At 46.1% G+C, this 16,909-nt stretch overlaps 1 protein-coding gene and 1 non-coding gene across 9 annotated transcripts in view; both read right to left on the reverse strand.

Annotated features, from left to right (window-relative positions):
- Nucleotides 1-1,868: 1,868 nt before the first annotated feature.
- VPS13D (vacuolar protein sorting 13 homolog D) overlaps nucleotides 1,869-16,909 on the reverse strand; it is a 272,136-nt gene continuing 257,095 nt past the window's right edge. For all 8 annotated transcript variants that reach the window (XM_061382671.1, XM_061382670.1, XM_061382669.1 and 5 more), the window contains 3 exons: nucleotides 16,460-16,591; nucleotides 5,991-6,231; nucleotides 1,869-3,536 (listed from right to left, as the gene is read on the reverse strand). In XM_061382671.1, coding sequence (XP_061238655.1) covers nucleotides 3,405-3,536; nucleotides 5,991-6,231; nucleotides 16,460-16,591 — 505 coding nt within the window. In that variant the 3' untranslated portion in view covers nucleotides 1,869-3,404. The remainder of the gene's footprint in view (nucleotides 3,537-5,990; nucleotides 6,232-16,459; nucleotides 16,592-16,909) is intronic.
- Nucleotides 5,702-5,845, reverse strand: LOC133228299 (small nucleolar RNA ACA59). The gene has a single exon (XR_009730161.1). It is a non-coding gene; the product is annotated as a small nucleolar RNA ACA59 (small nucleolar RNA).

A 16,909-nucleotide genomic window follows, 5' to 3' on the forward strand; every position in this document is an offset into this window, starting at 1 on the left:
AGTTGAACCACCAGGGAAGCCCAAGAATACTGGAGTGGGTAGCCTATCCCTTCTCCAGCGGATCTTCCCAACCCAGGAATTGAACCGGGGTCTCCTGCACTGCAGGTGGATTCTTTACCAACTGAGCCATCAGGGAAGCCCAAGTAGGCACCGTGAACATGACCAAACCTGCTCCTCCTGCAGTTTCCTTCTAGGACATGACACCTTTCATCCTGCCAGGGCCTGGACCGGTTACCTCACAGAGGTGGGGAGAGTGCGGTCAGCACCAAGCCTGGGCCCGGCAGACAGGAAGTTAGGCAAAGGCCCAAGGTGCAGGGCTGGCTTGGGAACGCGCCTCCCTGGAGTGAGGGAGAGGCTGCGTGTGCTTGTGAACACCTTCAGATGTTTGGCATTTGTCATCGGCAACAGTTCTAGAATCTACGGGACAGCAAGAAACTAGAAGGAAACAACATGTTTGGAAGTCAACAGAGCATTTTATTCCACAGGAAGAGAAAGAACGACTTGACATGAACAGATTTTAGAGTCGCAACAGATTGGTGGCTGTGAGGGTGCTCACACAGCGGTGACCCAGAACTTTATTTTGGGGATTTTATAAGCAGCTGCTATGCTATTTTGAGGCACAGATGAGGCTTACAAACAAAGTGGCCCAGGAGTCGTCCGAACTCTGAGCTGCATCCTCACCACCAGGCGGGTGAGGCGCTCAAACTGATGAGAGGCCGTGTTTCCGTTTCTGGGTTGGCAGTGAGCGGGCCCGGGTGCAGGAAGCACTGACTGGTCAACCTTTCTGGTGGGCGAACAAAAGCAGCTCTGATCAGGCAGCGATGTAGCTGGATGTGCTGGGTTAGGGCATCAAGGGGAGTTTGCTTTCTGCTGGTCTGGTTTCTCCTGATTCAATTTATTTTTCTTCCTGGGAGTGGAATTGGGTACTTGAGGCAGCAAGAAAATCGGTAGAAAATTATTGTAACAAAGTCTCGGCCATCTCTGGCTAAACACTGATTTTAAAGGAAATGGGGGCCTTTAGCAGCCATAGCCAGGGCCTGCTTCCTCTAAAGCTTTGGATGTTTTCCAGGCAAACCAGGAAACTCTCCAGAGCCCCTGAAACCTTACCCCACGCCTGGCATGAGGGCTGAGAGGGCAGAGGGAGTTTGAGAAGCTAAGTTGGCACCCACCAACCCCAACCTCACCCCGTTTGGTCTTCGGATCCCATTTTAACATCTGCCTCTTCTAAGGCACAATGTCAGAGGAGGTTGTGCAATTAGGAGCTGAGCCACTGTTTCAAGGGTTGATGAGATCAGAAAGCGGCCGGGAGGAGGGCATCTGAGCACCCTCTTGGAGTCTCTGGGAAGCACCGCTCCACAGCGCAGCCCTCAACCAACTTCCCATGGGCAGAGGATGCTGGGTGCCACTGGGCCCCAAGGCAAATTTCCTTTATAATCCTAACACCAAGCTCCTCAATCCAACAGAACTTCCAAGTGACTTCACTCCAGAAAGTGACAGAAGGCTCACTGATGCAAATAATCAATCCTCCGAGAGTCTCATTCTTAGGAGATCATCATCTCAGGCAGTGGGTGACTGGTGACAAAAACCACAAGCCACACTTGTGGGGTGCAGGGCACGAGGCTGTTGAAGAGGATGAGAAACCTGCAGGAGGCAGCACCTGGTGCCACAATGGCCGCCTGGCAAAACCAACCAACCGAACAACCAAAAACGCACCTCCTTCAAGAGCCAGGTTTCAACCCTGCTGGCCACGAAGACAGAGTTCAGTGAAGACCACATATAAATCCTGGTGCTCAAGACGAGCCTTGAAGACACTGCTTTGCCAAAGCACTAAGCACTGGACGAAAGCTCCCTTCCTGTTTTTTTTGCACGCGCGCACACACACACACACACACACACACACACCCTAAGCGGGGGGAAGAAAGACAGATTAGCTTCATTTGTGTCTTGGAAGGATCTGGGTCATGAGTTATAAACCCCAAAACCTTCCACACATCCACTGATCCCCTTGGTCTTTTTAGATCTCAGCTACGTTAGACATGGTTGTACAGACTGAGTAGATTTATTAAAATAAAAATTTAAAAAATCACAAGTCTAGTCATTCATTCCAGAGTGAAGCCTACCCCTCCCCAACTTGGTTATTCCATACAGAAAAGAGAAAACCCTGCAAACAAGACCCAGGAAGAAGAGGGAACTCACTTCAAGGCCTTGCCACTGTTTGGAATTTAAAACCAAGGGCAAGAGTTATTTTGGCCAAATCTTGGCCTCAAACTTACAAAAACAGCTTTTTAATACTCAAGATTTCATTCCCTTTTTGGACTCTCTCCTTCTCATCTCAGTGTTACTGTCACCAGGTCCCCAGGACTGCAGAGCTGAGAGTCTGCCTGCGGCTTTATTAGGAAGAAGAGAGTCCTAGGTCCTTCCCCTCGGACTGCTGCTCAGGAGGGAAGACATTCTTACTGTGGGTTTTGCTAAGTTTCTGGACTTCTGATTTGTCCACCCAGTTCTGCAGGGCTTTTCCCCCTTCTAAGTTACCAGAGTCTACCAATGTTTCAGACTGGCCTCTATGATAATAACCCAAGAAAAACTTGCAATGCTGGTGTGTGTGCACGTGTGCTAACAGAACACACCGCAAACTTTGGCAAGACCAGTCAGGAGAGAGCCAGAGATTTAGGCAGATAAAAATAATCTGTGACACTCTAAGAACCATCTTTAAACTGGAGGAGAAATCAATAAAAGATGCATCTGAGTCACTCCCCTAGGCCTTTTTGAGGGCCAGCTCTAGGTCTGGACACTTTGGTTCGCTGCTGCTGCCTGGACGCATGCAGGTGTCAAAGGTGTCACTCGACGTACCCGGCACCTCACCTCAGCCCACCCGACTGTGAATACCCTCGTTTCCCAGACTAAGACATAACATTCTGCAACTTGCAAGAATCCCTCTTCATGGATAGTACCCTGAATTAGACATGTAGAATTAGTGCAATAGAAGATCCAATATAATTTTATATTACTTTACAGTTAACAATCCTTTACACACATCATAGTCCCTGTTCAGAAACACTTCTATATATTTACAAACACACAGTTGTATATTTATCAATATATACATGTTAACAAAATACAGGGCAATCTAAAAATTAGATTGATCTTGGTACGCTTTTTTTTTTCAAACGTTATCCAACCAATGTCTTTTACAAATTACCTCCCCATAATCTAAAGCAATCCCTTGCCCCACAAATGAATACAGTTCCATCTGCACCCCCTCATCAGTATTTACTTCCCCTCTTGATATCATCCCCCAAACCTTATTCTGGTTTCCTCAAATTGAAGCCAAGCCCATGGGCCTCTCTCCTCCTGATTGGTGGGGGGTCTGTCTTTGGGAATGTCCCTCCAGCAGCTGGGGTTTCTCAGGAGTCCAGCTCCAACTGTTCTTGGTTTTCACTGAGTCTTAACATCAGCTGCTGTTCATAGTAAAGGCTCTTTGCATAGTTTATTTCTTGTGATAACTTGATAGCGAGGACCTCTGATTTCACGTGGACCTGAGGAAGAGGACAGAATGAGTAACTCGCCCCCACAGTGGGGAACCAAACAGACGTACAGGACACGAGCCACTGAAATCCACCCAGGCAGCAGCTCCCAGCCTGACTGTGGATCTCAACAGCGTGGGTGTAGTTCCAAGAAACAGATCCCCAGGGCCCTACTCCTAGTTTATGCCGACTTGAGGTCTGGGGTGGACCCCGGGGTGCCTGTGCAGTCGACCCACAATCCCCCGACCTTCAGGACTCCCTGTAACTGAGAAACCGCTGTGCTCCGAGGTGTGAGGATCAGCTGAGGTGAGAGCAAGTGAGAACAAAGACTTGGGACTCAAATCTAAAGTCTGCTGATGAGGTACCATTTCACACCAGTCAGAATGGCTGTGATCCAAAAGTCTACAAGCAATAAATGCTGGAGAGGGTGTGGAGAAAAGGGAACCCTCTTACACTGTTGGTGGGAATGCAAACTAGTACAGCCACTATGGAGAACAGTGTGGAGATTCCTTAAAAAACTGGAAATAGAACTGCCCTATGATCCAGCAATCCCACTGCCGGGCATACACACTGAGGAAACCAGAAGGGAAAGAGACACGTGTACCCCAATGTTCATCGCAGCACTGTTTATAATAGCCAGGACATGGAAGCAACCTAGATGTCCATCAGCAGATGAATGGATAAGAAAGCTGTGGTACATATACACAATGGAGTATTACTCAGCCATTAAAAAGAATACATTTGAATCAGTTCTAATGAGGTGGATGAAACTGGAGCCTATTATACAGAGTGAAGTAAGCCAGAAGGAAAAAAACCAATACAGTATACTAACGCATATATATGGAATTTAGAAAGATGGTAACAATAACCCGGTGTACGAGACAGCAAAAGAGACACTGATGTATAGAACAGTCTTATGGACTCTGTGGGAGAGGGAGAGGGTGGGAAGATTTGGGAGAATGGCATTGAAACATGTAAAATATCATGTATGAAACGAGATGCCAGTCCAGGTTCGATGCACGATACTTGGGGCTGGATTCTTGGGGCTGGTGCACTGGGACGACCCAGAGGGATGGTGTGGGGAGGGAGGAGGGAGGAGGGTTCAGGATGGGGAGCACGTGTATACCTGTGGCGGATTCATTTTGATATTTGGCAAAACTAATACAATTATGTAAAGTTTAAAAATAAAATAAAGAAGAAAAAAAAAATAAAGTCTGCTGATGTTCAAAGCACACAAACGCCTTGAGGCCTTTCTTATGGAGCAAGCTTGCTTGCCTTGAAAGGGTGAAAGGGCAGCTGGGCAAGGCTCCCCACCTCCAAAAGGAACTTGTGGAAATACTCAGGCTTTTGGGTGTTAACTCAGTTAATCTACCAGCCCTAACCTAAGCCAATGACCCCAGGGGAGCCCACACAAGCCAAACCAAACCCAAGCGCATTCCTGGGCAGGGAGAAGGTCAAGGGAGAGAGGCCCAATCAGGCTGGTTGCGGTTTCTGATCACAGAAAGACTGAGATAAGCAGGGCCATTTTGAATGGTATGTCATTCTCGAATGCAGGCTTGAAAATCCTAGCATTCCAGGTGAAAGATGAGCAGAGCTAACACCTGGGGTTCCTGAAAAGATTCCAAGTGAGAACATGGCTGGAGATGGGGTCCCCTCACATGGGCTTCTGCCGAGCTCTGAGCAGAAGCAGTGACCTGGTCCAGGCCACCAGCTCTGGTGACTTGCAGGCACGTGGCTTTGAACCCCAGCTCCTTCTGGTGTTGGCCAGATAACCCTGAGCAAGCCACCTGTCCTAACTAAGCCTCCTTACCAGTCAAGTGGGGGAAATAACAGTACAACATTAAATAATCTTTAAGTATTCAGAATCCAGCCTGGCACATAGTAAGCCCTTACTGAATGTTGGTTATTAATAGGAATGGCATTATTTAATAAAGTCCTGCCATAACAGTATCTTGTAGCCTTTGGAGGCAAAGTGTAAATTTTGTCTATGAATATTTATTGAGCTTTACCCTGGGCAGGGACCTATGCTACATATTGCTTCTTGGTGCACGAAAAAAGTTAGCTTCCAATTATTCTAGAGGGGAAGTTAGGAAGAAGCCAGCATGTGCTCTAACATCTTAGATCCGATGCACTGAAGAGGCCCATTTTAGGAATAAAACAGCCGCATGCATTGTATCAGCTGGTCCTCACAGCTGCTCAGAGGCAGGAATCCTACCTGCACCGTAAGGAGGGGAAACCAGGGCTCAAGTGTTGAGCAACCTGCCTAGGGTCAGCAGCAGTGAAGCTGAGAGGGCAGCACCACCGCATCTACCACACTGAGCACCTTCTGTCTGCGGGACTAAGAAGCAGGACCCCTGGGGATTCACAGCAGCCAGGCCTAAGCCTCAGGTGCTGCAAACGCCTTTCCACTGAGAAGCATCAGCAGGGCAGTGGCGGGCCTGGGAGACGGGTCAGGTGTGCACTCACCATAGGCTTCTGGTGAGAAGGGCCCGGGATGGACACGCCGCTGCTCGTGTTCACAGCCTTCTTGGTGACCTGCACGTACACTTTCCCGTGGTCTTTGGAGACGAGGCAGTGGTAGAGATCGTCATATTTGACCTCCAGGAAAATGGCCTCTCGGTCAACGTAGTCCCCGCTTCTCAGGAAGTAGACAGCCTTGGAGGAGATGAGCACGCAGTAGCTGTCGATGTTCTCCACTGCGATGAAGCTGTGGAGGGAGAGGGGGAGTGAGGAGGGCACGCAGGACTTCAGGGCTGCTCCTCGAGGCAGGGCTGAGGCTCCGTGTGGGCCCTGGTCTCTGGGGACAGACCTTACAGCCAGGCTCCCTTGCTCAATGCCCCATGGGTGGGTGGCTCACCCACTCTGAGCCCCCGTCTCCTTGTCTGTCAGTTAGGAATAAAAGTGGCATTGGCCTCTCAGGGCTGCTGCGAGGCCGGCATGCATAGCAAAGGGCCCTTACACAGGGGGCTCGATGAACAGGACCAACTGTATCAATGAGAGAAAATAGTTTTATGGCCTTTTCATAGGACGAAGCTTAAAGAAAACCATAACAGTGCTTTGTTGGGCAAAAGAGAGGAAGAAAACACAATGCTTTGAAAGGTCTGTTGATGAAATAGCAGCTGAGAAGCTTTGCTGTGAAGGCAGGGTAGGGGAGGGGCGGGGTGATGGAAGTGGAAGTGGGGAGCAGCATTAAATGGGTCAGCAAACTGGACGAGTGAGAGGATGCCATGCCCTCTCTATCTGCACATCTATGTCTGCTGCTTTTCTGTCATGGTTTTAATAGGAGGTGGCCTGGTCTCAGCCTAACACCTTGAGGGACAGGGGGCTGACTGGTGAGACCACCGCCACGTTCTCAGAACTTCATGAGTTGTTAGGAAGTGTGCTTCTCAGGGAAAGCTATAATCCTGATTTTCATAACTCTCAGCCATCAATTCTAGAGGCTTCGAGGCCACTCAGGAAAAAAATAAAAGAAATCTCCTTCCCTGGAGCCGCGGATTTAAAGTGGGAATTTATGCGCGTCAAAGCTCTCAGCTGGGCTACAATGAAGAGCAGTGACCCTTGGAAACGGCTGTGACAGCCCTCCCAGGCCTGGCTGCCTCCTCCGCCTCTTGTGACAGCCTTCCACAATGGAGCGGCCACTTTGGGGAACAGGGAAAGACGGCAGGAATACTAAGAGCTGACGGCAGGAATACTAAGAGCTGACGAGAGGCTGGCTGTCAGGCCCTGGCCCCCTGGGATCCGATGTCCTGAGAGGAATTGCCACATCGCAGTTGCTCGGAGCCACAGCTCCCCTGGAACGGCTTGGGGACTGGGTCCCAGGATGGCTTTGTTCTGGGGTCAGCGGTCGCCAAACTCTGATGGGACAGAGCAGGCCTGCCCATAGCTGGACAGGCTGGTTCCCTCTCCATCCCAAGTTGGCTCCAGGCGCCCGCTCGCCTCTGGGCTCAGAGAGCCCCCGACTCTGAACACACCTCATCCCTTATCCCTTCCACCTCCTCCTCAAGCCTGAGGATTCACGAGTTCCAACGTCTCTCTGAAGCTTCCCCAGAAACACTCAACCCCACTCCCACTTTTGAATGCTTCCTTGCTTACCTTCAAGAGCACTGCTAAGCACTGGTTTGTTCTCATTGTGTGTCCTGGATAAGTATGCAGCTCTCTGGCTAAGCTGATGTATTCTTAAAGTCCACCCCCCTCCCATGTCTCCCTGAGCACCCACCACTGAGTCGGCCACCCCCTTAGCACTCAGTAAAATTCTGCCTGGTTCCAGCTGCCATTTTAATTGTAGCCTCACATGACAAAAAATTGGGGTTTATTGTTCTATTCTGACTGGTTGGCAATGCCAAGAATGTAGACTTGTAAAGTCTCAATGCCAAAAGGAGAAATACCCAGCAGCTTTTGGTGTTCAGGCCACTCAGCAGAGAATGTCCCACGTCCCAGGCTCGGATGGTGTCCAGGGGGCAACAGCACTACTTACAGAGGCCGAGTGAAACCTCAGATGGCTGTCCAGTGGAAGACAGGGTGGGAGAGAGACAGACAGAGATGATAAAAGCTTCCTGACACAGAAGGGAAGGACTGGGGGCTGGCTGGAACTTGCCAGAAAACTAGCTTAAAAACTGAAAATGGCCCAGGGCTTCTGAGCATGGGTGGGCTGGGCACGTGGCGACTGAGGCTGGAACAGGTTCTAAGGGGAGCTCCCCAGAGCCAGCCACCACGATTAGGGCGAGGGCAGGATGGACATTAAAAATCCAGTTGAGGACTGTTCTCTTTCATCTGGTCCAGCACAGGAGGCAGAACTTCTGTCCCATCGTCCACGTCTCCCCTCTCCTGTTTGGTACCTGCTGATGCTGACATTTATGCACAGCCTCTAAGAGGGCTGAGGTCTTTCCATCGGGGCAGCTGTTCTGATACCCCTCACCTGGGTGGTTGACATTATTAGAGCCCTCTCCATAGTGGGCCTCTTTAAAACAGATTTCCTTCTAAGAGGCCACAGATGGTGCAAGTCCTCTGTCCAGCCAGCACAACTTCTGGGTGGAAGGGAGGAGGAAGGGTGGCTCTGAGCTGGGATGCTTGACTCAGAGCCATCCCACACGGTGGAGGGGACACATGCTGAGTGGGCAGGGAGACCCTCTGGGTGAGGCAGCTCTGGCAGGGCCAGCTGCTGTCTTTGTGTCTCAGTTTCTTCATCTGAGAGAGATGATGCTACCCACCAGCTTCCATCACAAAGTCAGTAAATTCACAGCCAAAATTCAACGTCAAAAGAATTCATGTCCATTATAGAAATGTGAGGGGAGGGGAACGGTTTGTAAATCCGCACATATCTCTCTTCTGTGAGCCCAGGAGCCCATTCATACCCCGCAGCTAATACAGACAGTAAGTTCTGGACATTTACATGACGTGTTCTAGTCTTTTCAAACCAAAAGCAGATTGGAGCCAAGGGTATAACTGAGAGGAGGGGAGAGGGAGACAGTGGGGACTCAGCCAGAGTGCCAGGGTCACAGCCCTCGGTCTGAGCAAGAACCTGGACACCGACTTAGCCAATAGCCGTATCTCCCTCCATTTTCTTCTCAACGCTTCCCTGGAACTTTCACAACCAAGAACTAACACTTTAGGTTTCATCATAATAGCATATATTACACACACATACACACGAAGTCTAGAAACCACAACAAAGAATAATTAAAACTGAGCTCCAGATTATGGGTCCCCTCCTGTAAGGGAGACCAACCCCAAATCTGTCATGGAGAGAGAGGAACCAAAACTCGAGGGGACAAGAGAAGCTGAACCCATGAGCGCTCCCAGCACTTCTCGTCTCATTCACCACCTCTGTCACTTCGTTGTCACAGCGTGGCATCCCCCTCCCTGCCTGGCTGTCCCCTGCAGAAGGCCTGAGCTCCTTTCCTTTGTGTCACTCGAGAGGCAAAGGCCTCACACAAGCCAAGTCCAAACACACCCACACTCCCCTCGCTTCACGTAGGCTGCTCTTGGCCCATGAATGGGTGACTATTACAAACCATTGTAGGATGACGTGGGAAGAAAAGCCATGTGGCCTCAGGTGGACCCTGAGTGTGTCCTTCTACCCTCTGACCTGTTATTAACTCAGAAGGAGGGAGGGTGAAAAACTGTGGCCAGAGACACACAGCCTCTGGGTAAGTCGTACCCTTCAAATACGGAGAACCAGAAAGACATCTGGTGTTCTGTGGACACTAGGGACGATTATATAAAAAAAAAGAAAATCAGGATTTTTAGACTTTGGTTAAAAGTTTCACTTATAACTCTCCTTTAAGGGAAGAAAGAGGATGTTTTGACCTTGGGACCAACTTCAGAAAGTTTCTTCTCAGAGAAAGGAAGGCTGTGACACGTGGCTTACACCTCTCCAAGATGACGGGTTCTAATAGTGGGCGAGCCCGGCAAGGTTCAACACTGCAGAAGCAGCTCCGCTATGATGAACAGCATCCCAAACCACAAACACCAAAGTTGCTGTCAACAACAGCTTCAGCCCTCTCACTATGTGGCAGGTAGTAATGTCATTTCCAAGTACGGTGGCCAGTGTGCCATTGGGACCGGCCGATCCTCAGTGACAGCTGGCTCTGCCTGTCACCAGCCACAAGGCTTGGCTCAGAGCTGCCTGCTGTCATGTGTAGAGTGAGGATCACCATACCTCCTCTCAGGGGCCACCGTGATGACTAGAACCAATCTACATGCCCAACCAGGGTGGCTGTTGTTATTTCTTCTGTTGACAACAACGCCAGGTTATCCTGATCCTGTGGAGAAGGTCTCCTTGCGAGTCTACAAGTCCTCACTTCGGCAGGTTGGAGAAATGTTGTGTCCCTCTAAGAGGCCGAGGGGAAAGAGGTTCATGACCAACTGATTTGCTCCTTAGGGGGAGAGAAATTTGCCAGTTGATTCAATTACCTTTTTCAACCGATTTTCTTTCTTTTTTTTCCCACTCTCTTGGGGTTTTGTTTGTTTTTGTTTTATCAACTTTTTTAATATTTATATATCTGTTTATTCCACACTTTACAGGCATTTCACAGTCAGAAGAGTTGGGAGCTGTCTTATTCCAGGAGTGTCAATGATTATTGACAGATAATTTCCTGGTTTAGAAAATGCAAGCAATGAACTCTATCCCACTCCTCAAAATGTCTGATCTTTTTATTTTTGTTTTGAGATTGCATATATTACTTTATGGTTTTTATTTATAATTATATGCTGTTAAATTAAATTATACTGTTTATTAGAATAAACAATATAACCTGTGCTCAGATAAAAGTGTTCTAACTTCTATTTCTATATGCAGTTTCTTAAGAAGAGTATATATATCAAATATCACAGTATGCATACAAAGGGGGCAAGAAAGGAGAATTTTATTCTTGATTTTTTCTGTACTCTTTGAATTTGCTAATAACTGTGCACATGAGTTTATTTCATCAGAAAGAGAAAGGACTAATCTGGCCAGTGGGTTTATAGGCTATTTTTGTTTTCCTTTTTATACTTTCTTGAATTAAAAAAAAAAAGAGGAGGAGTAGACAAACAGAATTGAGTGCATAACCCAAAGGGACAAGGAAGCAGCCTGACTCAGCTGAGATCAAGTGACACAGGGTGAGTCTCCAAGGTGCTGCTTAGATTCAAGGGGCCTCCTGTGCATGATTTTCAAGTTTCCCCCAAAGACAAACACCACCTTCAAGGTCACATACAGGAACCCTGTCATGTGGAGCCACTTTCCAGGTCTAGCTGCCCCTTGAGGATGCTTAATTGTTGCTGTTAATTCCTTACTTCTCCTCTTCTCTGTAAATAAACCTGTGTATTTGTCTAAAGGATAAGGACTCTCTTTGTTAGCAGTGTCACAATACTAAAAAATAAAGAATAATTTTGAATAATTAAAAATGTCAAACATCTAGAAAGGCTCCTAATTTCTAATTAGAACAGGAGCTTTTAACGTTTATGGAACACACATGTTGTGTTGTGTTGTGCTCAAACATGTCCAGCTCTTTGCGACCCCATGGACTGCAGCCTGCCAGGCTCCTCTGTCCATGCATGGGTTTTTCCAGGCAAGAATAATTGGAGTGGGTTGCCATTTCCTTCTCCAGGGGATGTTCCCGACCCAGGGATGGAACCTATGTCTCCAGCATTGGCAGGAGGATTCTTTACCTATGCGCAACCTACTGACACTCAAATAATTAATAATTTTGAATAGTTAAAAATTTCAAACATCTAGAAAGGCTCCTAATCAGAACAGGCGTTCTTAACATTTTTGGATCATGGACCCTCCTTTCCCCCTGTTGGCACTGTGGGGAGGCCCACAATTCCTTTCTAAGGATAATGTTGATTTTAAACGCATAAAATGCTTAGGATTACAAAGGAAATCAAATATATTTAAGTATATCTATCAAACTATTAAAACCGAGATAGAGAACTTAAATATTCTTTCTTTAAAGCACTGAATAATCTCTTAAAAAAAAACCTCACAAATATTATTTCCTAAAACTACATTAAAAAAATACAATCAAGTTGTCAAATAAACTCAAGAAAACAGTGTGTGATGACAACTACTTAGTTTTTGGAAAAGGTGAAGAACTACCCTAGTGCTTACATTGCTAGTATGGAATCTGGTCTGTGATGGTGTATTGGAAATAAAATAGGTACTTTTTTCTTTTTCTTTTAATGAAAATGAGGTGTCTGGCTACATACTAGACACCAGTTACAGAGAAAAATTAATGTAATCTGATAGGACAAATTTGCCTTTACCATCATTTTAACCCAGAATCCGATTTCAGAACCAAAATTAAGAAAGATGGAAAGTGATGGCAATTTTGCAACATATCAGAGTTAATACTGGATTCATTAGAAACTCAAGCCTTTACAGTGAACCAGACCTTAAATCATATGTCAGCAACTATCCTTTTAATACTAATTAATTGAATAAAATAAAAAATTAAATGCAACTTGATCTGGGAGAACAAAGTTGAAGTAACCACAGCATTGTGGACTCTGTGGGGTTTTCATGGCATCGGGAAGTAATTACACAATATTTTCCAGAAGTGAAACAGTGAGTCTAACTGGAAAAAAATGTGGAAACATTTAGTTAGAACAGTAGAGCAAGGTATTAAAGATCCTTTTAAGGGGTTAACTCTGGAGGAAAATATGCAAATAATTAGGTCTTTAAGCATGTTTTTAATTAGGATTCTAGGATAAAAGTCAGAGGTATATTATGGCGCTCCTGTGCTTTTCTTGAAAACCCCTTTTTTTGCAAAGTGATGCCTCCAACATGAAGACCCAGCCTGACCACTGAGGACACTTCAGAGAAATATGTGCCAGGTTTCCCGATGACTCCTGCCTTGTACACTGCGGAAGACTATGGTCACGTGGCTCCTCCAGTGTACATGGGCAAGATTTAACACAAGCTGGGGTAGCAACACATGGTTTTCATCTTAAGAGTCAGAAGTCATTCATGCCAACATCTTCTCTGAGTTCTTATGAATTCCAAGAGTTTCATGAAATCTGTTTTACTGACTTCATTTTGATTCCGGCTTCCAGTTTTCCATGGCTCTGTGCTCAATGCTTGTATTTCACTGGGAGCAATCCTATGTTAGCCATGCTACACAATTTCTCCTTATGTTTCTGGCATATATCATTGTATTGAAAATGAATTTCATGAGGACCAGATACGGTTTGACTTGAGGAAGGGTGAGTGAAAGTGAAAGTTGCTCAGTCGACTCATGTCTGACTCTTTGCGACCCCATGGACTATACAGTCCATGGAATTTTCTAGACCAGAATACTGGAGTGGGTAGACTTTCCCTTCTCCAGAGGATCTTCCCAATCCAGGGATCGAACCCAGGTCTCCTACATTGCAGGTGGATTCTTTGCCAGCTGAGCCACAAGGGAAGCCCAGAACAACTGGAATGGGTAGCCTATCCCTTCTCCAGTGGATCTTCCTGACCTAGGAATTGAACCAGGGTCTCCTGCATTGCAGGCAGATTCTTTACCAACTGAGCTATCAGGGAAGCCTGAGGAAGGGTAAGCAGGAGAGAAAATTAAAAGCACAATGTACAATAACCATCCAACTCTCATGCATTCAGCGAATATCTGTTGAGTCCCTAATAAGTGCCATCTACTGTTCCACATACTGAGGATTCTTCAGTGAATGGATCAGACAGAAACTGAGGCCCTCATGGGGCCACCATGCTAGTAGACTCTGTACCATGTCTCACTAGACTTGAGGAATGACTCTCTGAGCCTCCAATCCAAAGGTGAAAAGTTCCATCAGTAAAGTGTATAAAGGGCAGTGACGGCACCAGATACTCACCCAAGGAGAGCAGGAATATAAAGTCCTTTCTGGAGTGAAACGCAGGGGATTTTGGCTATTGGCACGATGGCCAGAGCTAAGGCTGGACTAAAAGAGTAGAGAGACATATGCTATGGACAGAATTATGTCCCCACCAAGTTCCCATGTTGACGACCTCACCCCAGTGTGACTGTATGAAGCATGGGAGGAATGAAGGTTAAATGAGGTCATAAGGCCCAGCAATTCCACTGCTGGGCATACACCCCAAGGAAACCAGAATTTAAAGAGACACATGTACCCCAACGTTCATAGTAGCACTATTTACAATAGCTAGGATACGGAAGCAACCTAGATGTTCATCAGCAGATGAATGGATAAGGAAGTTATGGCACATACCCACAATGGAATATTACTCATTTATAAAAAGGAACACATTTGAGTCAGTTCTAATGAGGCAGATAAAAATGGAGCTTATTATACAATGAAGTAAGTAAAAAAGAGAAAGACAAATACTATACATTAATGCATATGCATGGAATTTAGAAAGATGGTAATGACAATTCTACATGCAAGGCAGCAAGGAAACACAGATGTAAAGAACAGACTTTTGGACTCAGTGGGAGAAGGCGAGGGTGGGATGATTTGAGAGAATAGCATTGAAACATGTACATTACCATATGTAAAACAGATGACCCATGTGAGTTCAATGCATGAAGCAGGGCACCCAAAGCTGGTGCTCTGGGACAACCCAGAGGGATAGGGTAGGGAGGGTGATGGAAAGGGGTTTCAGGATGGGGGTGACACATGTATACTCGTGGCTGATTCATATTAATGTATGACAGAAACCATCACAATATTGTAAAGTAATTATCCTCCAACTAAAATAAATAATTAAAAAAAATAAAGGTTCTTTTTTTCTTTTAATGAGGTCATAAGGGTGGGGCCCTGATTCTCTATGATTAGTGTCTTTATAGGAGACATCAGAGATCTGGCTCAGCCTCTCTCTGCCATATGAGGACACAGCCAGAAGGTGGCCATCTGCAAGCTGGAAAGACAGCCTTCACCAGGAACCAAATCAGTCGGCACCTTGATCTTGGACTTCCCAGCCTCAATACTATGACAAACAACTTTCTGTTGTTTAAGCCACTTGGTCTGTGGTATTTGGTTTTTGGCAGCCTGAGCTGACTACCATAATGTCATACATCTCCATCACTGAGAGACCTTCCAGTAACAAAGGGAGTTTGAATTACAAAAAATCACATCCAGGAAGATGCCATCCTATGCAGTAAGCAACACATGAATTCTGGATTTGACTTTCGATATTCCCATTCAAATACTGCTACGAAACTATAAGATGAGGTCAGCTTAACACATCGGTAACAACGACACTGAAGACTCTTTGAAGAGCTAACTTCTACTTCAGATACCCTTTTATCAACCAAAAAAACCCCCCAAAATCCCTCATGGTCCTAAACCCTCCTTACCTTGTTTATCCTGAGATAAATAAGCATTCAAAGAAATTAAACTAGCATTTTGCTATTTATTAGGGCAGAACTAACTGCTTTCTTTGGACTGGTGATTCTAACATCTATTTAGGTTATAGAGCATTTTATGTTAAAGGAAGAATATTGCAAAAAAGTGATATACTGAATTCTATCATATCAACTGGAGAAGACTCTTGAGAGTCCCTTGGATCACAAGGAGATCAAACCAGTCAATCCTAAAGGAAATCAACCCTGAATATTCATTGGAAGGGCTGAGGCTGAAGCTGAAACTCCAATACTTTGGCCACCTAACGTGAAGAGCCGACTCATTGGAAAAGACCCTGATACTGGGAAAGATTGAGGGTAAGAGGAGAAGGGGACAATAGAGGATGAGATGGTTAAACAGCATACTCACTGACTCAATGGACATGAGTTTGAGCAAACTCTAGGAGATAGTGGAGGACAGAGGAGCCTGGTGTGCTGCAGTCCATGGGGTCACAAAGAGTCAGATATGAGTTAGCGACTCCACAACAATAAACATATCAATTAGGAAAAACTTCACTAACTGAAATTATAACAAGATCCTAAGTATATAAGGTTCCACATTCAAGAGTAGCAAAACAACCTTAAGAACGTTGCATTTCCAAAATTTTCAGCTACTAGTTGTTTGTTATTTGTTAATCTGTTTTGTTTTAACTAGCATTCTTCTGCCAACAACAGCACACCAAAGTTTAGGAAAATTTTACAGGGCAAGAAAAAATCTTTGGATTGAGAACATTTTATCTTCTCTCTTTGAACTAATTAGAAAGAGAATGCCAACATTAAGGTCCTGCTGTGGAATTCAGTTTGAGAAGCACTGTTACATCTAAATGTATAAAACATCTGGGCTTGGGACTTTCCTGATAGTCCAGTGACTAGGACTCCTTGCTTTCAATGCAGGGTGCATGGGTTCAATCCCTGGTTGGGGAACTAGGATTCTACATGCTGTCTGGTGTGGCAGGAAAACAAAACAAAACAAAAACCCATCTGGGCCAAGGAATCTCTGACCAGTTCCCAGGCCTCAGAGTCATGATGATACTCAGAAATGGACAGAAACTTCTCAGACGCAGAGACAGAGAAGATGACCTGGTGAACCAAAAAGGCTGGTTTCCCATGGACGCAACTCACAATTCATCTTGTATGTTGTCTGTTAGTTTGAAGAGCTGCTCCTGGCCCTCTGCCTGGCTCTCCGAGTAGCGAGGAAGCAGGCCCTGGGGCCCTGTGCAGCAGCGTGGCTTCCGTACCCTCTGTGCTTGAGTCCTAGGGTGGGAAGGTGGACAGAAAAGCAAAGAGGTTACATGCTAATGCTAAAATGACTTCCCTTCCTTCCTTGTCTGAGATAAAAACGCCACTTCATACAGGACATGCTATAAATCTGCTGACCAGCATTAAACCCACATTCAGTACCCACCGTGAATGCACTTGGAAGAAAGTGGTTAAAATCTCCAGTTTTGAACAAGAACTTCACCGTTGCCATTTCCTAGACACGTGATCATGGGCAAGTCAGTTCACTTCTTCAACCCCCAGTTCTAGTTCTCTCTGTAAAATGGGATGACAGTACCTACCTTGCAGAATGGC

This window comes from Bos javanicus, chromosome 16, assembly GCF_032452875.1.
Source record: "Bos javanicus breed banteng chromosome 16, ARS-OSU_banteng_1.0, whole genome shotgun sequence".
NCBI lineage: Eukaryota > Metazoa > Chordata > Mammalia > Artiodactyla > Bovidae > Bos > Bos javanicus.